General features: G+C 34.3%; 1 protein-coding gene across 7 annotated transcripts in view; it reads right to left on the bottom strand.

Annotated features, from left to right (window-relative positions):
- Positions 1–24488, bottom strand: part of sona (sol narae) — a 127626-nt gene that overhangs the window by 23670 nt on the left and 79468 nt on the right. For all 7 annotated transcript variants that reach the window (XM_064436685.1, XM_064436686.1, XM_064436684.1 and 4 more), the window contains exon 3: positions 5251–5802. In XM_064436685.1, coding sequence (XP_064292755.1) covers positions 5251–5802 — 552 coding nt within the window. The remainder of the gene's footprint in view (positions 1–5250; positions 5803–24488) is intronic.

Genomic DNA, 24488 nt, shown 5'->3' with positions numbered 1-24488 from the left:
CGTAAGTATTTAGGAATAAAATTTGATGATGTGTCTGTATTGTTCTCAGGGTTTAATGAAAGCGACTGCATAAACTGTTCCGGTAATAGTTTATGTACTTACGAATACCTATTCGTAAAATATTCAAATTTTTCATGCAACATTAATTTTTATATGGCACAGTGGCGCATGAGCAAGGATTCCATACAGGGGTAAGCCTTTGCAGCAATTATAAATGGAATTTTGGAAATTTTGCCAACCCCTCGATAAAAATTGTTTTATTAGCCTGGTGTCATAAAAGCACTGTTGTAACATAATTTTCGCAATTTGAATTTTAGTTGCGACCTCATTCACAGTAAATAAACACTCGACACTTAATAGTTTTCAGAAAAGTCAATCAAATAATTTCGTCATCTTGCCAATTCTATATAATTTTGCAAAGAGCTTTGTTGATAAACATATCCTATTATTTGTTTGCAGAATTACCAACTGTAATTTCCACTTTTATTATGTTTTGTTTAGATAGTGATGCGTTTAACCGCAGCTGCGTCATTGCCCTTCAAAACACACTTCTTGAGAAACAACATGCAGGTAATGAATGACAAATACATGGAAAATCATCTTTATTATTATTCTAGATCTCCTTATCCACTTTACAACAGTGGAAATTTACTGAAAATATTAATTATCACAAGATTTTTTTAAACCATCTATGTGTTGAAAATAAATTAACAAGAAATCGATGTAGAGTTTTGACAGCTGATAGACTCATTAGACCATGACAGCCAAATCTGGGCAAAATTGTGTGACTATTAAGGATACTGAAAACCATGAAGAATGGAGAAGAAAAAGTAGAGGATTGTGGGCCCTAAGCTCCTATTGAGGAAAAATACTCATATGAGACAGGGTAAGTTGGAGAGACCTGTATATATACATATTAATATTTACATGCATCTCTTTCTCTCTTTAGGTGTGTTCGTTTGTCCTTCTTTAACATCAAATTGTATAAACAGAGAGGCTTCTCAACTCTGCGGGCGGCATTAAAAATATTATTTCTATAAAACACTCATTAATGTATCGTTCTAGTAGCGCCATGAAGTCACCATGGTATGTCAGACAATCAGCTCATCACAGTCGTGTCTCGTGAGGAGATACACATCACATGACATGGGATAGGACTGCGGAAATATAGTGGTACGTACATTCACATGGATGTCATAATGCAAGAGGCCGCATGAGCAAGTTTGAATGAAAACGTCTGAAAGTAGGTACTTAGTATGTTCAAGTATTTGTTAAGTTATAGCGATAAAAGAATAATAGAAATTTGTAATATCTATTATGAAAGAGCATAGGGATATTAGGGACAAATACAAAATAAAAATAAATAAAGAAATAAATATATTAGGACAAATAACACAGATCGAGGTAGCCCTAAAGTAAGTTCGAGACTTGTGTAACTATATGGATACTAACTCAACGATACTATATTTTATAACAAATACACATATAGATAAACATCCAAGACCCGGGCTAATCAGAAAAAGTTCATTTTCCATCATGACCCGACCGGGGATCGAACCCGTGACCTCTCGGTTCAGAAACAAGCACTTTACCACTGCGCCACCGAGGTCGTCAGTCAGATTACGTAGTGTAAAAACACCTGGGCATGCTGTTTCTGCCTAGAAGAAGGGGCAAACCCAAAAAGAGGTGGATTGATGTCGTTCAAAATCGATATCCGTGCCAATAGTCTGACAACTAGGGATACCGACGACCGTGCGTAATGGAGACGAAAATGTAGGAAAGCGCTATCAAATAAAAATACTGCATCCAAATCAATTCACCCGTTGATGAGCTACGGTGCCACGTACACAGACAGAGAAACACACTTAGCGGTCAAATTTATAACACCCCTCTTTTTGTGTCGGGGTTTAAAAATAGGCGTCTTCTGAATATTTTTTTTCTTTTCCATTTTTTTCAGGTACTTATCCTTCATAGTTTGGTAGTTATCTTATGAACACATTATGCAATAAATCAGTAACACGTGCCGTTTTATTACACGATGCTCGCCAGATTAAATATGCCATTATTTATGCATCATACATCACTATTTCGCAGGTGATATAAAATCCGTTCCCGTATGGGTTTTTTTACTAGTTTTAACCGTAGAATTGAAAACTAGTCGTTTGAAACTAAGTATAAAAATGTACAGGGTTACTGGTATCTAACGCATAACCTTCCAAAGCCGGATAAGGTACATAGATACTAAATCTTGTGTTCTACGACTTTAGTCTAAATGTATTTATTACAAAATATAGATATAAGAAGACAACAAGAAACGACATGTGTTTAATTATCTATCATCTGAGAATCTATCGGAGTCTAAATACTTACCTATATAAACAAATCATCTAGCTGTGGTGGTGTAATGGTTAAGACGCATATTAACCAAAAGGTCCCAGGTTCGAATCCTACTCATGCCACATGAGACTTGCTTACTGTGAAGGAAGAGGTCGTGAGGAAACATTGCACTGGTCCATTATCATCTTGTGTGTGAAATGAAGATAAGGTAACGGTAAATCACACTATTAATAGTGCCAAATCGATTGGTGTGTTCCGTACCACGTAACGACCACGACCCTCAGCCATGAGGCATACGACTATGAAGAAGACATCAGAGAAAAATTAACTGCTGCTCTAAACATTGTTACGTGTCATTCGAATCGATATGCAGAAACACACAGCTCAACAAACAGCTACTGTCCGACGTCAACCTGTCGACCGTATTATGTCATAGACATTATAAATGATAACGTTTCCTAAACATTCCGTAGTGTAATATTGGAGCAGGAATTTAGGGCTCCAATAAGGTCCTCCACTTCACAAGGCCGACAGCGCGTTTGTTTAGCTACTGTCAATAATTGTAGTGAATATTTACGCTAAATAGTAACTCTGCAAGTTAGTTGTAATATAGGTATAACAATCAACGATTCAATTCAGTGACTGCAAATTAGCAGTTTGATTGTAAATATTTAGGTATACTTTTTGTACAGTCTGCAGCACATCAACTTATCCAAATTCATTGCAAACTCGCCGCAATTACCACGCCGCCAGTGTTGTTCACTGTACGCTGTGTAACACAACTGTGGTAATTATTTCATCTTCGTGAACAGTCAACGGCACACAAACATACCCGAAACGCTCAGAGTGGTATATACCTATTCCATGATGGGTAAATAGATATAATTGGTGACTGTACATAAAGGAAATCCTTATATATTATAAAACAGTATAACGTCGACAAAAGAAATAGGAAAAATTTAAAAACTGATAAAACTGTAGATGGAGCGTTGACTAATTAATAAATACAGGCAGACTAATACAGCCGTCGCCACATGACTCCACCTGCCGGCATCAGTTGGATAACGATGTGGGAACACTTTCACTGGGTTTTTGCTACATTTAGTTACAATACAATCGACTATCTCCACCGGTTAAATAACGTTCGATCTTCTATTGTCTATTCCTTTGACATTTCGTGATCGTACAATTTTATAATGCTTACTATAGTGGAATAAAGTTAGTATTGAAATCGGAGAGTGAATCGAAGTTGGGCAAAATGATCCTAACTTCAGACAGCTTGTGAAAAAAAATAAATTACAAATAACTTTGGTACAGTCAACCGCACATCGAGTTACCCTGTACCTCTATGCTGTCGATTGTACAATAAAAGTGAATCAGTCAACACTTATACCTATTACTTACCTACTTATATGTTGTGAACGAGAGATGGCTCGGCTGAACCCTTTTTAAAACTAAAATAGATTAACTGTTAGCTTCCATTTGTAACTAGTACACTTATTCATAACTTAGGTACTAGCTGATACCCGCGGTACCATTTGTTAAAATTATTTTTAGAAATACTTACATTTTTAATTTTATACACAGTTGCGCCATCTGCTTTATACTATACATTATATACTATTTTTTGACCAAATGCTACGGGAATCGCGTGATTTCGGGATAACAAGTACCCTAAAGTGGTTGATACTTTGTATTTACATAATCCAAGGTATCAACCACCTCAATACAATGAGCCGTTTGAGCGTGAAGAAACTTTCTATATATTTGGTTATTAATTAGAAACTCAACTAAAATCATAAATAGCTAACTATCATCACAATCTCATGTCTATTTTCGATGGCGTTCTTCCTCTTTTTCAATCTTCATTGTCAAGTTTTCGCTTCAGTCAATGGACACCGACTTGTACTTGTCAGTATTTAACAAATTACATCAAAACAATTGTGCTGCGTCTAATTTATGTACTCCTATTTGTGTCAGTATTGTAGGTCAAGGGCACGCGGCGACCCTAAACAAAAAACACGAATGTGGAGCATGTCTAACTCACACTGTTGGATCAAAGTCGTCTACAAAAATCTGTATACTATGTCTCGACGTGTTTGACTTCAAGTACGCGCCACGCCATTAATTACTTGATTGACATGCAATGTAAAAATGGTCAATTATATTAGTACTACGCATATACTGTTTAGTACTAATATAACTGACGTTCCACGAGAAAAGGGTACTTATAAAGGGAAGTACCTTATAAAGGCTTATGATATTTTTCTTGTTCATATTAAATTATTATGGATGCGCATCCATAATAATACGTCGTAAGCGACTGCCCTCCAAAAGGTACCTCTTCCCGTGAAACGACGTATATTTCTTATTGTCTTTAAAAGGTTTCCCTACAACTAATTGATATCTAGAGACTACATGATTGCAAGTCAAGATTTTATGTATTTTACACGGATAGTTTTGGTGAAACAGTTACGTAAAACTCCATTCATCATCTCTGGGACGATAGCGAACTTAAAGTTTCGCTAGAAAGCGATGTGTCTTTGTCTAAGCCTAAAGGGCTACCTAGTTCTTCTTCTTAACTCCCGACAACTGAAGGAGGAGTATATAAGTATATATAAGTTTAACGTGTCTATGTGTCTAGTTTTTTTATTTGAAAATAATTTAATCGATAATGTTCTTAGCTATATATAAAAAATATGTGTTTGGAAACCGTCAGCTCTTTCTCAACAGACGAGAGAAAGTCAAGAACTTCGGGGTTTCTTAAAATGTTAATTTCGTTTTTATTCAGCTGTAATTGCAGTCAAATTATATAAGATTAGTAAGTGGCCACAGAAATGATGTCATTGTACTACTATCTATATTATTACCGCAAAAATCCTCTGCCCACATCAAATAATTAAAAATTCTCACCGTAGTCATCTCCTCATAGTCTACTCCATGCGGCTGCGTCACATTATTCAACGCCCTCCACATCTTCACTCCATCCTTCTTCACCAGCCCCTCCTGTCTCTTCAGCACCAGATTCATCTGCTTCCCAAACGCCTCCAGGTCTATTCTGTGCACATCCAGTTCCTGTCCATCAACCACATGCTCCTCGTCACTAGCACTTTCACTATCACTAACTTCACTAGAATTCGTTACACCAAAATCAACACTCACTGTGTTATTCAGATCACCAATTATGTCTACGTCTTTGATGAACTCTTTCGCTTTAACGAACATTTCATCATTGAGTAAAGATGGCGGGCTGGTTTCCGTCTTCCATTTTGTTTTTTCCTTTTGGGTTTTCTCGTGTGGGATTTTTGAAGGGTTTAAAGAGTGGCTGTTGGTGGGGTGTGATGTGGCGATGTTCCGCCTAGAGAGGTGGTGTGTTAGCTGGACTAAGTGGTAGTCGGGGACTAAGCTGTGGTGCTCGACGTGGAACACGTTTCGGAGCTCGTCTGGTGACATGTACTCGTGTATCTGGAAAGAGGAGAGAATTTATATTAGAATTAGAACAACATTTAGTTAAACAAGATTTAGTTTCTATATTTTTTAATTAGTTTGTTTTAGTAAATATGTGGCATTGATTCCCCTTTTCTCTTCCCTTTGATTAATATTATGTAGGTTAATTTGCGCACTGTTTTGTATTGTGATAAATAATTGTTTATTTCCCATATTTTCAATGTTTCTCCTGTGATTATAGTCAAAGAAAAATAAATACAAGCATTTATTTATTTAGGTGCCCCACTGTTGGGCAAAGGTTTCGATATATACAAAGCATGCGATTTTATATACCTATTTAAACATGGTATAGGTACTATACTAAAATAAAACTAAATTTCAATAAAATATACAAATTAGCGATTTTATCTACAAAATAAATCACAGAGCAATCACTATAAGCCCGTTGGTTGTTTATATTTTTTTCTATATATTTTTTTTGCTTCAACCATAACTGTATTTGCACGAACCCACATCCGTAAGTCTGAATGTCAGTGGCCAGATCTCGTAAACCTTGGCGGAGGTCGTCGTCTCGGGCCTTTCTCGATATATTTCCATTTTTGAACACAACAAAGAGTTTGAATCAGCGATTTGAAGTATTTGTATGTTTAAAAAGTTATTGCGCGAAACATTGATCTCGTTGCAAGGTCAATATTTTATTATTCACGATGAAAAATGTTAACAAAACTGTAGGTAGGTACATTAAACTTATTGGATGATCGCTAAATTTACAAGCTTTTATAACTTACAATGTGCGTATGTCGATATGTCCCTATGTTTCTATGTCTCGGGTGGAACATTGCAACTTGAGATTGAAGCAGAAGCTTTAACCGATGAATCGGTTGAAGATATCTGCTAAACACCATAGCACTTTATAATATTTGCCATAAACAGAAAGAGACAAAACAAATTTATCTTAAAGTATGTTTCAGGTGTCTTTTATGAATAACAGGGTAGAACGCCGCATTCCATTTCATCCGGAAGTAGGTGGCAGCACTGTCGCTAAGTTTAGTTGTAAATGTAGCGTAATGTGTGCGCGTGCGCGGCCTCGCTCGACTGATCCAGTTATTTCTCAAGCGTTTAGTTAATACGCATGCTCACATTCCGTTTGACAACAATTCATTCATACAAAATTTATGTATTAATGAAGAAGAAGAAGAAGAATGAAGGTGTATTCTCCATAATAATGTAATGTCTTGCCATGCTGCTGACAAAGAGGATAAACCCAAGAACTGCTGGCTTTATGTCATCAAAAACGATATGCGTGCCAATGGTCTGACAAATAGGAAAACGGATCCTGGATTACGACGCTCTACGGCGGCGGAAAAAAATGGGATAAGAAAGAGAAATTAGACTCTTTATCTGTTTTCCCCATACAAACTTTACCCTCTTCTTGCCCCCTTAGAGGGTGAATTTTGAAAAATCCTTTCTTAATGCACCCCTAGACCACATAAGGAACCTAACGCGTTCAAATTTGAAATTTGAAGTTTTTAGACCGAGTTTGCGCTGTGCGTTGATACGTCAGTCAGCCATTCAGTGTCTTCTTCGAAAATCTTCATCGAAAATATGTATATAGATTTTTTTATACTTAGAGCAGTATATTTAGTGCCTATGACGCTTAGTAATATTTTTGTTTCTATTTTTTACATAATTAAAAAAAAAAAAACACAATCGGCGTTACTCCAAATGATCTAAAAGCATTCCTAACTTGTTATATCACGAGATTAATCACTTACATCATCGAAGCAACAATTGTATTTTGGCTAACGAAAGTATGAAGAAAGCGTATAGCGTAATAGCTCATTTCGTACAGTCGTTGATTGAAGTCCACATGTTGATGAAGATTAATGAAGTAGTTCAGGCAGACCTGAAGTTATTTGTATTTGTTATATTTTGAAGCATGAACTACAAAATAATGTATTACAATGATCACTTATAATAGTGATTATTGTAACAAAAATAGAGGACCTGGTGTACAATGCCACTTAAAGAAGCGGGGCATATCTCGTTTTTGCTGCTTGAAATTTATATATGTATATATATATTTAAAGTTGCATTTTTTCACATTATTTTCAGCGGTTAATTTATGTAAAGTTATGAAAAATACATGTTCTTCTATTAGTCCATAATTATTGTTCTTTAATATAAATATAAATATATTAGGACAAATAATACAGATTGAGCTAGCCCCAAAATAAGTTCGAGACTTACTACGAGTGCCGAACTCAACGATACTATATTTTATAACCTATACATATATAGTTAAACATCCAAGACCCGGGCCAATCAGCAAAAGATCATTTTCCATCATGACCCGACCAGGGATCGAATCCGGAACCTCTCGGTTCAGAGGCAAGCACTTTACCACTGAGCCATGGAGGTCGTCGAGGTTTAATATATCCTATGTACCTACAGACATAGTCCACTTACAGTTTTATTATACGTGTATGTATATATAGACTACGAGACTTAAAATAACGATAATAGTTTGTATTGTTTTCTACATACAGACAGACTAAGGTTGTTACAAATTACAATACTTCCAATTACAAGAATACAAGCAAAACTTATATTTCCTGCCATTGTAAGAATTACCATTCACTTTTGAGACCTATTTTGTTACGCCAAGTTGATATTTATTGACCTGAGTTTAATTACTAAATTCCTTTGAATGCTAAAAACAATATGAACCGAATCGAGTTGAGAACCAAGTTATTTCTGGAATTAGACGAATTCTGTACAGATTTATGAAAATTTAAACCTTGATTGGAATTATTTAAGGTGTAATTTATTTATTTACAAGTTCATGTACATACACGAAATATGACACAGCACACATTATACATAGATTATTTATACATAGGTGCTGATTTTTACCAAATTACTATTTAATATAAAAATTGACATGAAAAAGTGGCTGTGAAGGTCTAATTTCTGAATAAATGATTTGAATTTAAAGAACATCACTTCCAGTATAACCGAGAGAGAGTAAAGAGTAAGATTTATAAAATGAACCTTGGGCTCCCATTCTTTATGGCTGAGTAAGTACCTGGAAAAGCTTTAATGAGAGAGAAGTACGATATAAAAGTATTTTTTAACCATTTCTTAATAAAATATTTGTAATGTGACAGTTAAACTAACCGCTAGATAAATCCGCCTATTATGTTTGGCCCGTCAGCCCAATCTACCACTTGTGAAGCACATTTTTAACGCCATATGTTTGATATGTTACATAAAGACTATCAGATATATCATCAGCAAGCGATGTAACAAGTCCTGAAAATTGAAATTTTTGGCAGCAAACGAGTCACGAGTAAGACCCTGTGTCGCTACTAGTGCAAGGTCGTGATGGAAAGCTTCACAAAAGCTCAAAGTTTACATGGGAATATTAAAGTCGTACCGAGGAGTTATTTTTTATTTATTTACTAGCTTTTACCCGCAACTTCGCCCGCGTTTATTTTGTGCGTCCGCTCATAACTTATTATCGATATCTCGGGTTCTAAGCAACGTATCACGATGAAACCTACATTAGAAATTAAGTTAGACCTTCCGATATACAACTGTAAAAACTGTAATCAAATTCCATCTGGTAGTTTTTGCGTGATCCGCGAACAAACGTACATACAGACAAAAATTCTAAAAAATATTGTTTTTTGTCCCATAATGAGTTTTCTTTAATTCTCCTATGTATTGACGTAGCCTACTTACAGTTTTTTTATAATTAGGTATAGATTATAATAGTGAAATAAAAAATATATTATAGAATAACGAAACGTTATGAACATAAAATACGTAATAACGAAATATTACTATCATAAAATAACATAATATAGATAACGAACAAATAAAATGGTATTAAATTGCGTCATCCAACGACAATACCTAAAGCCCGCAGAATGCGCTCTGATTCGGTTGCGCAAGAGCACTTTCCTGACCGTTTCCTATATATAAATCAAGAGTCACATTGTATCTAATACCCGGTTTGACCAGGAAACCGACTTAGGTAACGCTTTAAGGGCTCAAACACATTCACTTGTTCGCTTACTTGACAAGTTAGCAGTGTGAACTCGTGAAAAAAAAACCGGCCAAGCGCGAGTCGGACTCGCACACGAAGGGTTTCGTACAATCCATACTTCCATAATAATATTATAAAAATTAAAGATTTGTATTTTTGTGTTTGTGTTTGTAATGTTATAATTAATAAACTTCAAAAACTACTAGACCGATTTTGATGAAATTTGGCACAGGGATAGGCGAAGTCTTCTGGAGTGACAAAGGCTACTGTTTTATTGTGGTCTTACCGAGCGTAGTCGAGACGGGCCGTTAGTTATCTATAAAAACGGCAAAGAAATCACGTTTGTTGTATGGAAGCCCCTTACATTTTATTCTGTTAAGCGTCTGTTGTAGGGGCAATAGAAACACGTCTTCTGTGAAAATTTCAACTGTCTTATGATCACGGTTCACGGGTTACAGCCCGGTAACAGACGAACAGACAGTGGAGTCTTAGTAATAGTGTCCCATTCAACCTATTGAGTACGAAACCCTAAAAGCGGAATAACACAAAATCGCTTATATATGTACAAATTTTATTTTATTCATATCGATAAAGTTTGTCGTGACTCTATTCAGATTCAATGTGTTTCGGCCTTAACGCCGATACCTACTTGCAATTTTAGACGTAAATAAGGTGTAATAATATTATCTTTGACTGACGCAGATTTATAGAAGCTATTGGTGAAATATATTCCTTTTAGAAATTCGTAGAGATTTCGAAATCCGTTATAGATATTACCATGAAGCACTTGTAATATGCCTGAAGAATAATTGGCAAATTATATTATAATATTATTTACTACATGTTGCCCGAGGCATGGCTCCCGTGAGAATTTTGAGATAAAATATAGCGTATAGCAATCTTGGATAATGTACCTTTCTAATGGTGAAAGAATTTTTGAAATCGGTTCGGTAGTTTCGGAGATTATCCGCCTCAAACATACCAATCATAAACGCTTACCTCTTTATAATAATAGTATAGATTTATTAAAATACGTTAATAGGGTGGTGGCCTTTGATTGTAAGGTCCCAGGTTCGAATCCTACGCTTTGCTCTTTGAAGACACCAGTCTTATTTTAAAAATAAATTATTAAGTTCGTAACTATCTATATGCTAATATTTTAGTGCTTAGGTAACCGGGATCCTCTTGAAATTTGTTGAATTAATTTTGAAATAATAATATGAAAAATAAAGTGAAAATTTTAAAAAAATCATATGAAAAATACACTTTTCTAGCTAGATCGAATTTTTTGCCCTTGTATATTATAAATGCATCTATTTATTTCAAATGTTTATGAAAATTATTGTTTTCGAAAAATTGATTTCAAATTTCACAAATATACAAACAAGGATATAGTTCAAAATAAGTACATAATATATATAACTGCGATTTGCAAGGTTAAGTTTTATTGTGTGTTTGTTTGTATTTGCATAGCGAAGGACGTCGGCTATGGGATTTCTTATGTTTACTCGTTTCGTTTATGTTAAATAAGCCGTGTAAAGCCGTTTTATAAAATATCTAAGAACTATGTGGTATGATACAAAACTGGCAAAGTGCAAGTAGGACTCGCGCACAACGAGTTCCGTACTATCGTAATCCTAACTAATAATGATCAATCCTAACTGATCATCATTATTAGTTAGGAACTCGTTGTGCGCGAGTCTTACTTGTATATATATATATATATATATATATATATATATATATATATATATATATATATATATATATGATATATAATAGTTATAAATAAATATATATATATGATAAATGCGAAAGTAAAGTTTGTTACCAACTTATACGCTTTATCTACTCAACTAATCTTTGTAAAATTTTGCATACATATAATTTGAAGTAAGGAGAAGGACACAGGGTACCTTTCATCTCGGAAAAATAACTGTTTCTGTGGAAAATTTAAGCAGGCGAAGCTACGGGCCAAAGCTAGCTGATGTCTAAAGGAGATTGTTTTACGCCTGTGCCGACATTGTAGATAAAGTAGACTATTACCTATGCCTTTACTAATTTACTTCTAAATATTGAAAAGGCTGTACAACAGCCAGTTAGAAAGCACACAACAAAAGCTATCTTTCATTCTTAAACTGTAACAAACTGAAATTAACTTTATTCGAAATACAATTTAAGATCAAATCACTTCGAGTTCAAATATCTTATTCTGAATCTTTTATTGTCTTTACGAATGCGGCGATTTGATTGTGCATTGTTATCATGCATAAAGACTTTTTATACGTACATGACAGGCACACCTGCTTAACTAATAGGTTAACATTAATCACTTCACTTAAAGTGACTTGTAATTAATAAATATCACCTTTTTATAACACTTGCCTTGCCGTTTATAGGATCCAAACGCACTCTTACGATAAGTACCTATAACCAAAGTGACATCAACTATAACTAACAAATAAACTATTAGAAAAGTTTTCATGACTAAACCACTTGATCAATTCCATTAAAATTTAGAAAAGTACTTATATTTAAAGACTCAAGTCCAAACATAGCCAATTTAATTTTTTCAATTTTCTACCCCCAAAGACCAAAAATGGGATGAAAATGTTGTGTAACAAGCGTACCTAATATATTATGTCGTGGGCGAAGCTGCATGATATAGCTAGTAAACTATATAAATATATATTGCAAGTATTTTGCAATATAATAATTAAAAACTTACAACGAATTTCATCTACAAATGTGTGTTCCATCTGTCGAGCTACGTAGCGCGTTGATGTCTCTTCAATCACAATCATATAGTATAATCGTGTTCACCACATATTATTATCAACTGCGCATGCGCCTCAGGGCTTAATTCCCGTGGGAGTTGAGGCACAAAAAGTATCATGTGTACTAAACCAAGTTACTCGTGTACTATATTGTACTATATCTTCGAAATCCATTTTGTAAATTTTGCGTGATTGAGTGACGAATATCTTACACACATATATCCTCGCTCACAACACATTAAACGTTTAAATTTATATTATTACTAGCTGCGGTTTGGGGCTTCGCTCCCGTGGGAATTTCGAGAAAGAAAAATAGATGAAGGGTTAAATATATATATTGATAAATATATTAGGTTAGGACAAATCACACAGATTGAGCCAGCCCCAAAGTAAGTTCTAGACTTGTGTTATGCGATACTAACTCAACGATACTATATTTTATAACAAATACATAATATAGATAAACACAGATACGTCAAAAGGGTTGAGTATACAAAGCGTGAATAGGTAACAAACAAATTGAATTTTGCATTTATAATATTATAGTTAAGATCTATACAGAATGTTCTTTGGCTTTATGCTGAAAAGGAGGTTATTGCCTGAATTAAGAAATAAACAAAAAAAAATACTAAAACGAAAATTTCACAACAAAATCTAAACGTGAGTAAAAGTAGTCTAATCAATAAAGTGCTTGTTACAGAAGACCTTCAACTTTATAAAGAGGATGCGTTCTATTCTAATTACAGGGTGTTCTCGTGTGAATTATGTGATCAATTAGCTCGTATATAGGTTGCTGTTGTTCCAAATGTCAGGTTTACACGCATATTTGTTTTACTGGCTTTTGCCCGCGACTTCGCCCGCGTTTCCCAGGCCTAAGAAGACCAAGAGATAGTTACACCAAACAAATGAAGTGTCGCATCAAGAAGTGAAGGAGTTGACTTTGGAGAGAGAACAATTGAAGGAACTCCGCCGACAAGAGCCTCGCTCTTTAATTACATGATGATGAGGAACATATACTCGCCAGGGCAGTCGTTAAAATACAGCACCTTCTATAATTAAGCTACACAGACTGTACAAATGCTTATTGTCTATACTATACAAAACTGATTGCTCAACTTTTGAAAGTAAATAGCTAATCTGAAACATTAGTATTGATTTCAAACGATCGTGTCTAACATCATGATCTAGATGCAATCGTTATTGATTTATTGATAGCAGTCATTGCGCTGTTGCAAACAGATTTTTTTTTAAATTAGTACATGCGGCCAGTCCCGGCTTTGCTCAGGTATAAATAAACATAATGGGTAAATTATACTCCAAAACCTTCCTCAGGAATCACTGTGTCTGATGGTGAAAACCGCATAAAAATTCGTGCAGTAGTTTTTGATTTTATCGCGAACAGACAGACAGACGCGGTAAAGGACTTTGTTTTATAATATGTAAGGATATTATATAACACACATTCAATACATTAAACAACATACCTCCATATGCCATATGCCAACAAACGTGGCCTCCGAGTTTGGCAACTAAGCACTGCCTTCTCCGTAAGGGATAAAGACGTAATACTGTATCTGAAAATTTTCTACAGTTTGTAATTCGGTTGTGAAGCCCTGAAGGGACAGAGTTCGCGTAAAAAAAAACTTAGTATGCTACTCTTATAACCTCACAAGTGTTTGATTAACTTCATGTCACTTCGAGTGGATATCCCATCACATATACCACCGTGTAATTCCGGCTACAGACTGTCGTCGAACAGTTTGGCGGATTCGGTATACGTTGTTGGGTTTTCTTTGCGGTAAATAAAACCACTCATACTAACTGCGCAATGCTCACGCATTCGCATCAGCTTGTGTCTGAGTTCGGCGCCAGTGTGGAGCACCAAACTTTGCATAGTTTTAAAACTATCGAAAAATGTGTGCCGAATTCGCCAATGCTTGGCAAGCTGTTTGGCGATAGTGAATAGCAAACAATGCCGGTATCTTTCTGAGCTCGGCGATAATGTGTGGGCAATACAGCCACAAGAAAATTGACATTTTAAATAGGTATCTGAAAACAATAGCAAGCATAATTTTTGTTGTGTATGTATAACAATTCGTATGTACAATCGACTACAAAAGCATATAAGTATATGCTAGTTATGTATAAATTTCTGAATAAATAGATTTTATTTCTAATTGGTGGTTTGATTTCGGCAAAAACTACCTTTAGCAGTTTAAGTTAATTGATTTCTTTTGATAGATAACTTACCTAATTTTGTAGGTAACATATCAAACACCACTAGAGTGACAAAATTAAGGATGCCAAACCGTGTGAAGTTGAAAAATAAGAACGCTGTCTTTGATCTTCAATCTTACGTAACTAAACAAGAAACCGGGAAAACAGCCAGATTAGATAGTTACCTATTTTTAATATGTAATTTCTCAAATCTAATGATTTATTAAACTCACGCATCAATTGCACTGATACACTGATGTCTTGTGGAAACATTTTAGATCCACATCCAAAATTAAACCGATTCACTTTTATCGTCGACTGTACCTATTATAGTCGTGATATGGCGAATTAAACGAAAGTGCTGGGCGTGGTGTGACCGTATCTTTATGAATACCTACTGATATAGACAATGGATAGGTATTTTGAAATTTACGATTATTTAACAATCAATTCAAGGCAAATATACTTAATCATTGGTACGACCAGGTAATTATTTCCTTGTCTGCGGTCTATTTCAAATAATTTATATTCGAAATCACTTTTAGGTGTAAAACAGAGTAATCACAAACTAAAATAATCGCATTAAAATAATCGTTGACATTATATGTATCGATCATACGAGTAGGTAAACAAAAAAAAAGTAAAACTATGGTATCGATAGATGATCGTCAAGTGAAGTCGATAAACAAATAATCGATAACGAACTGTAACGGCCACGAATATTCACGATTTCCCTTACAACATGGAGTTCTTCAAAAAATATATTCACTATTTATTTTTTTCATTCTTCATTAGCCAGCCAGCTACATTGGCTCAGAGATGGCTTGGCCAGTTTCTTCCCAAACAGTCGGGCGACTTTTAAATACTAGCCGTAAACCCATCTATCCCCTGGCTAAATAATCAAAGTGTATTCCTATGAATATTTCTCATAGTGTTGTAACACACAAGGTCGCCGATCGCTGGCCAGTAGCGGACGTACGTACAAATTACTGGCATCGTGTGAAAAAACCGAGTGTTAGCAATCCGACGGAACAGCCGGGCATTAGGTCGGTCTTGGGAAACTTTTTAATGGACATTAGTATAATTTTGTATTGAGCATTTTTAGGACTTGTGACATCAATAGGCAGCCATATTTGAGAAAATTGATATAATCTATCCAAATTCAGAAATTCCTATTTTGTATTTATATTTCACCATAACCTAATGCAGAGTATCCATATTATAGACGTATTATAAAATTCATACATAGCTGATTGACATACAATGCATAGTCGAAGCGACTCCGCGTAAAAATTCAAGTTTTTACGGTTTTAATTTCTTTTGGTTTATAAGTTCCTTGGGGACTGAAGGGAAGTAAATTGGATTCTCCAAACTCCCACGGGACCGAAAAGAAGAAATTTATTATGAAATAGATAGTTCGAAAAGAGAGAACTGATGAGGTTCATGAAAACTGAAAAGTTCTTAGAACAGAATAAACATTACGCACTAAACTAAAATATGTTTTCATATCTGTGGTATTTTGTCACAAAAGCATTTTATTGGTTGATATTAGACAGATAGGTATTACAGCGTGGTGACCTTGAATGCCCATAAAAGATACTAAATTAACTTACTACAAGATAAAATTCTTGTTTGACTTTTGACCATTACATTCTTAACTCCGGCCAGTTACTATCGTAAATTGAAAATAAAAAATGCTCAGAAATTGATGACAGTGACAGCAATTTTGGCGCGAAAGTATCTGACATTCGCCGCCATATTGCTTGACGGCCATCTTGCTCGACCTTGCTCCAGAAACGCACCGGTTCGTTTCGCAATCTCTTGGTGGGAAAATTCATGCTTCTATTGATTTGTATTACAATATTATTTTGCTTTGGTCAACAAAACGAATCACACGAAATAGGGATTTAGTCAAGTAAACTACTTCGGTATTACAGAATTTTCGTTTTTCACAACACAAAATGTTAGAAAACAACAGTAAAATTTTGATATATTTTAGATGTTAGAGACAAGCTGCGCGACAGATCACTAGTCAAATCACGTACTTAGGCCCCAGTTTAAACATTCCAAGTTCCAAGTCAAAGCAACTAATTAGGGCTAACGAAGTGTCGAGCTCTGGTCAAGGGTCCTTGGTAGGCAGTTCCTTTCATTGTACTAAATAAGCCCACAGCATTGTTCCGTTGTTACGTACAGCGTATTACATATCAAAGTACTTAAGAGTGTACCTTTACGCTGTATTAATAGAGGCGAATTTGTTATTCATTTAGGTACGTTCATGTGCTGTACGTAACAAAATGCTTTGCATCCAATTCCCTTGATTACCATACAAACGATAAGGCCCAGTGTCTATTGAAGCGACGAACAACACTGTCGTCTATGATAATTTTGGCATTTTTATATTAATAGTCAAGAAATGCCAAATTAATTTTAATGCAAATTTGCTCTTATACTATGGCTGCATAGAAGTCCACTGTGCCTCAGATTTATATACTTAATACGTAACACGGCATTCCAATTTACACTTGTTTTATAATTAATTTCGATATGATCGAAGTTATATAACCTGATATTTCGTTTCACGCCTATCATAAAATACAAATTATCATGGACCAATGACTGATGATTTCATTTCTATGTTAATTAGTAGTAGATATATCTATTAAACGTCAGAACGTTTAATAGATATATCTACTACTAGTCAGAACTAGTGATCAAATTGTTTATCGAATTAAGGTGAAAGAAAAACGTAGCTGAAGGAAATGGACCGGTCCATTTCCTTCAGCTACGTTCGATATTCGGTAACTAGATCGGGCAACGAGCTCGACTCGATTATTGTTTGACGGCATAAAGACTATTGCTGGTAATAACAGGATTAAGAAGACACGGTACAAAGAAGGTTTGCGTAAGAAAGGACTTCTATCAGCCTTCCAATACTTGATATTTGGGGCTACCATGAAACATAAATCACGTAGGTATCCGTACTAATATATGATTCCAACGTTCTCTAATTTTATTACACGATGCGTACACGTTATTAGAAAAAAGAAACAGCATGTGGACGTAGTAACGTAGTAGGTCTTCTTTTGACAATATCCAGCGCTTTTAGTTAAAACACTTAAGTCTTACAGAGGTACACAAATTAGACTTTATTGAATCTGTGCCAAAATTGTGGTCGTCAAGCCTAAATCCTACGGTAAATTCTCATGTTAACCAGCCATAATTTATGCAGCGTTAGAATTCAGTGATAAGCTATCTCGAACATAACAGACAGACATTCTATCGTTGTGTTTAGTCTGACAATGGACGACGTGACGACTTATTATGGTCGCTTTAATTGTTTTGTAATTGCATGTTATGTGGCTTGAGACCGGTCGTTGACCTGAATTATACAGAAGTTGATAGTAAAATAAATTGTTTATGATGACTCAGCATATTGGCTATAAGGTCGTGACATGTGGTTTCTATATTAGGACCACTTAACGACTACATTTCTGTTCTAGTTATATAAAGTTTTTTTTTAAATCTGAAACTCCTTTCAGTTGGTCGCTACGTCCATCTTTACAATATGAAATATGTCGATAGCTTCATTAACCGTATAGCCGAAACAGTAAATGAGACTGCACATTTATCGACATGGAATAGGTTTAACAACATCCTTATTTCAAAGACATAAAGGTTATTTTAAACGGCTAAATCCGATCGTGTCAAGAAGTGTGGAAAGTTGCAAAACTTCCAATACCACTATACATAGAAATGGTCTGGTTACTTACTGGTTTCAATTCAAGTTTGTCTGTTATTTCGCCTTCAAAAAATGAAAACGCACTTACATAACAACAAAAATAGATTAATCCCCAACCAATACTACAACAATAGCACAATGGACATTATATGAACATATCAGAGTATTAACTATTGTCATACTGACCTTTAAATCATCTATAGTCTGACAGATCAATCGATTATTTGCGCAGGAAAGCTTTCGTTCTGCGATGCTACACTATGACCTTTTTACTATGTAAATTGTTACATGAAATTGTATGTCAATCAATTTTCAGATCAAGGATTGTATCATCAGTATCACGGACAGTCCAGATGACCTTTAAGCGGCAAATAATAGGGACGAATTTGCTATGGATTTAGGAAGGTTATTTTGAGGTTGACCGTTTGTTTGTTTGTTTGATAGAACTCACTGCACACAACATAACACAAATAATTTTGCAACACAAGCTAATTTAAGTATCTAAGGGAAGAGAGAACAGAGAAGGATTTAGAGAAAGTATGGAATGATGTGTCCGTAACTATAGCGTAATATGTTTGGAGGTTTCATTAGTGATTGATTGTCATGATTTGGCGGGAAAATTACAAATTAAAAATATAGTAAAATTAATTAAATGCTGAACTATTTCGCTCACTTTCTTAAAAATATGTTAAGAAAGTGAGCGAAATAGTTCAGCATTTGTTAAATTTATTGGCGAATAAATCATATGAATATGATGTTGGTTGGCATACATTATACTATAATGTATGAATCCAATGTGTGTAACCCCTACCACACCTCCACTACATCAATGCATCACATTGTATAACATCACCTATTATAAAATACCTCCTACACGCTAAAGAACCTAATTAAAAAACTGGTTTAAAACATTGTATAGCTTATTTTGGTAACAATAGAAAGTAGTTATGTAAATTTTGCGTAGAGATTCATTAATATATTAGAGTATTAAAGTATTGTTATGAATACCGTCCAGTAGATTTTGCGTGAAAGAGTAACAAACACACACATCCTCACAAACTTTCGCATTTATAATATTAGCAGGAAGGATTATTAGGACTTAATTAAATCATTTAATTATACAAATAATAAATTCAATTATACAATTGTAATTGTGTGGGTACACAAGCTTGCTCGTGTTGACAAGTGCAATTTGCGTGCAGTTTCATTGTTAATACGATTTTCGCAATGTTATAGCCAAAACGGAACCAGAAGGAAATTGCGATAACCTTGATTGGAACTAAAATTTTACGATATATTAAGAGTTTATTTTCCAGGACAATCCTACTAATATTATAAATGCGAAAGTTTGTGAGGACGTATGTTTTGTTACTGTTTCACGCGAAATCTGCTTGACTGATTATTATGAAATTTGGTACACGAGTAGAATATAACCTGGAATAACACACAGGATAATTTTTATCCCTAAATTTCCACGGGAGCGAAGCCCTGGGCGCAGCTAGTTCTCTAATATAAATAATGAAGATTTGTATACATTTTTTTAACAGTTTATGTACACAAAGATACAAGAAAGAATAAGTATACTTAAAACTATACTTTATTACTTACACATTAGAGAATAGTTTTCACATAAATATTTAATTTATAATAATAGTTTAAATAGTCTTAGATAAAGTCGAACCAAGCAGGACAAAAAATAGGCCAGAACGAAAATTTTAATAAGTTTTAAGTGCTCTGTATCTCAAAAGGAAATAAATACCTATATATAAGAAACCTTATTAGAATCACTTTTATCTTCGTATATATGTTTGTTAGTATGTCATAAAACCTAAGACTTCTAGAACGGATATTACAGTAGATAAATCCATTAGGTGTACCTATGCATGTTGACGGAACTAGAATCGATAAGTACAACTGCACAAGGATATACTGAGATTAGTCCAAATATTTTGATAAGAAACGGAGGTCCTACTCGTGTTTCTTTAGCTCAGTAATTAGTATTAACTAAAGTTTTATTTTATCTGTGCCACAGGGTCCGTGATAGATAATCTGGTATTGTGTATTTGTATCCGGTATTAAATTAGCTTTTTTGCGGCACTGATAATATTTTTAATTAATGTCATGTTGAGAAACTTGTCGATTAAAAAGCCGCGGAGCCGAGTTAAAAAAATCTTCGTATTCATTAAAAATGATCTACTATTAGACTGAAACTATAGTGGAGTTTTACATAAATAATCACACGTTTGGTAATATAGTAATATGTCTATTATATATAAGAATCAAAGAATTCTTCTATTATCTCTACATCAATTTATATTGATTTAATGTAATAATATGAACTCGACAGCATTTTAACGAAGCATATTGCAAATGATCTCAAATATTTTGACGAAGCTTGTGGCGGATACACTTTTATAAACTTTTATTTAGTCGAACTATTTAAAGATTAAATAAATGAATTAAGTATAATATCAACTACCCATATATAAAATGGAAGAATATCTCCATTAACGGCACGTGCAACTAAGCTATCCAGACGATTTTATTGCCTGATAATTCCATTTTAACAAGATGCTCTTTGCGTAACGTTGTTAAGAGGTTTAAATTAGACTGAAGACGAGCAAAGATCGACATAAACACCTGAAATTACTGTCATCTCACTCAATACATCAATCATTGGTTAACATACATTAAATAATGAGCAATCGAGGGAACTGTGCCGCCACGTAACCAGCAGTCGCTCCGCGCGGCGCGCCCTACTTCCTACCACTTTCGGTTTCGATGAGTTACACTGTCGTTCGCACCAATTATTAACACTTTTGATTGAGAAGTGGTCTCATTTCGAAGGGATAATCTATTGATTCTAAGAAATCATAATATATTGAGAGGTAGAATAGATTTTCTGATCAACTATGACGGTATAGGAATCGTGAAAATTTATAATTTGTTAATTCCAAAAGTTTCAACCTGGATGTAGATTTTGGTAATTTTGGTAAATTCATAATTAGGTTGGAATCGCTTTTTAATATTTTAATTATATAAATCATACATCTTATTGAAAATCATTGAGATGTGTTGTTTTAACTTCAGTACTTACGTATATAATAGCATATGCGAAAACTTTAGTATATATATAAAAAAATAGCTTCAACACAGCCGATTTAGCTTTAATGCATAACACAACAATTCATATCTAAGAATTATGATCAAAATCTGTGAAACCATATCCTAATTAAATAAATTTATTTATTTTCACAAATGTCATAGATTGAGTTACCCCCAAAATAAGACTTGTATTACATGTACAGTTCATTTAAAAGTTTTTCGGTTTCTTCCTCAGCCAATACAGAATGCTGTGTCTAAAAACTGGGTCCATTCGTTGCCCCGCATATCACCACTCTCAATTTCATTGCGCTTTCGATGTCGGACGTAACACTTTTACGTCACGTGACGTCACGTCATGGACGTCACAACTTAATCATGACAAAGAATTTGTAAGAATTTGAGTTGAGAATGTACAGTGCACAACAAATCGACATACACAAATTAATTGCAAATTCACCCATTATGCGTGCACACTAGTGGACAGTTTATTTCACTAGTGTGTATGCGAATACCTGCCACTAGATGGCGGTAAGTCGTAAAAGCCATGTCAAATACTAAGATTTAGGCGACTTGAATAAAATCTGACACTAGTGTTAGCAATAAAACACTCTATATGACGATAATCATGTGGTTATAAGAAACATTATACCTAATACAATTTTTTCGTAAATAGAAGTTCTAAACGCTCCTTGCAATTATTTCCAACCTAAGAAAAATTTACCTAATCATGGCTTAAAGCTGAGCTGTGGTATCCTTGAATAGCATAGATCTCGTTTGTTGTAAACAAATGTAAAAACTGTATTTTTTTACCGAATAAATTATTTTTTCTTTACTTTGTGTCATATTTACTTTGCAAAGGACACAACGACGACATCAAAACTTTGCACAGAATAAGAAAACTTGAACACAAACAACTACATTAAAATAAGGAAGAGATAACAGAAAAGAAACACGATTCGTGTTTTAACACATTCATTTGTTTATTTTCAAATGCATATTTTTACAATACCATGAATCTGTACTATAGTTTGACTCACTGATAATTTTGTTGTTTTCGAATATTGATGTAAATTGATTACGCAGTCTTTATGATTTTAAATTGAAAGAGTCGTATCGATTCAACGTCTCGTAAAAATACTTTTTTAAACTATGGTAAGTACTTTTAGACTGACAAACAGTTGTATTGTACTAACAGTCATTGACCTGAATCAAATCTTAACTAATATTATACATGCGAAAGTAATTAGTTTGTTTCTTTGTTTGTTTGTTACCTCTTCACGCTCTATCTATTCAACCAATCTTCTTGAATTTTCGCATACATGTAGTTAGAAGTGTGGAGAGGGAAGGAACCTTGTATCTTAAAAAAACTGTTCCTGTGAGAAATTTACGCAGTCGAAGCTGCGGGTAAAAAGCTGGTAACACTGTAATTTATCCTTTAAAATATTATAATTAGTACGTTAGCGATATCCAAATAAAAGTTAACGAAGGACTTCCTTTGTCTCCTGACTTAACCCAGTTTCTGATACTTTCGTTTTCACGTCTGTTTTGCGTCGTGTTGTGCATCATAAACACTTTTATATCTGATGTCATCCATTGCAAAAACTTTTTGATAACATAATAAAGTCTCTAAAATGATCTCTATAAATACTAGAATACTAAACTTCTTCTATTTATGTTAACAATAATCCACCCGAAAAAACACAGTTGTACGTTGCAAGTTCACGGGATTATATGGAGTGGTCCTATTTTAGGGAGGAACCACACGCCACGTAATGCAATTGTTGCATAAAAAGTAAGAAGAGACACACAACTGCTCTCATTTTTAACCCCCGACGCAAAAAGAGGGGTGTTATAGGTTTGACCACTTAGTGTATCTGTCTGTGTAGGTACGTGGCACAGTCGCTCATCAACGGGTGAACCAATTTAGATGCGGTTTTTTTTTTGATAGCTAATTTTAAAAATATGTCTTAGATATGTTTGATCAAAATCGATTTAGCCATTTAAAAGATGTAGCGCAATACATATTTGAAAGTCGGGGGTTTTTTAATTTGTCTAACAAATAAACTTGTATTTTTCTCATTCGATGCGCGAACTCATGCTCGCCATGCAAACAATTCTTTGCGTAATTATGGGAATGGAAAGTGTCTCATTGCATGGTTACATGGAAAACGTTTAAACATTACGATGAGAACATCAATTACAGATTACGTGCATATTTATAGAAACACATTGACAAAACTTAATTAGCTATATCAAAATAATATTGAATGAGATTGAATTATATTACATGAATAATTATTGACTATATTTACTAAAACAAAATAAAATGATTGGCATCTCCAGTTGTTAGACTATTAGCAACCATAAGAAGTAATTTGATTTACAAAAATCCAAATAATCGATTGACCCTGCCAGTCAAAATAAGGATATATCGTCCGTGTGATAAAATAATAGCAATACAGATTTTCCTTCATCGTAAGTATATAATTGATGACCCACTTAAAGTGACGATTAAAAACAAAACACGAAATTATTATGGAATATATAACTTTTCATCGAATTTATGTAACGTTTTGATTTAACTTTACGTTGAAATATCGAAAAATATCTTCCTTTACTTTTACCAAAAATTTAACGAAATCTTGTGAAGTGTTGAAAACTGAGTTTCTAGTAATATGATTTCTGTTCTGCTGTATGCATTTCGAAAGATGAACTCACATACTTACGACCTTGATTGCTGAAAGAGAAGACGCGAGCATTAAACAAGACTTCGAAAGAAATGGCCAAGAATTGGGAGTCATGGAAATAAAGT

This window comes from Plodia interpunctella, chromosome 22 (genome assembly GCF_027563975.2).
Source record: "Plodia interpunctella isolate USDA-ARS_2022_Savannah chromosome 22, ilPloInte3.2, whole genome shotgun sequence".
Taxonomy (NCBI): domain Eukaryota; kingdom Metazoa; phylum Arthropoda; class Insecta; order Lepidoptera; family Pyralidae; genus Plodia; species Plodia interpunctella.
Note: the sequence above shows the minus strand (reverse complement) of the source record. Positions and strands in the feature narration are given on the sequence as shown.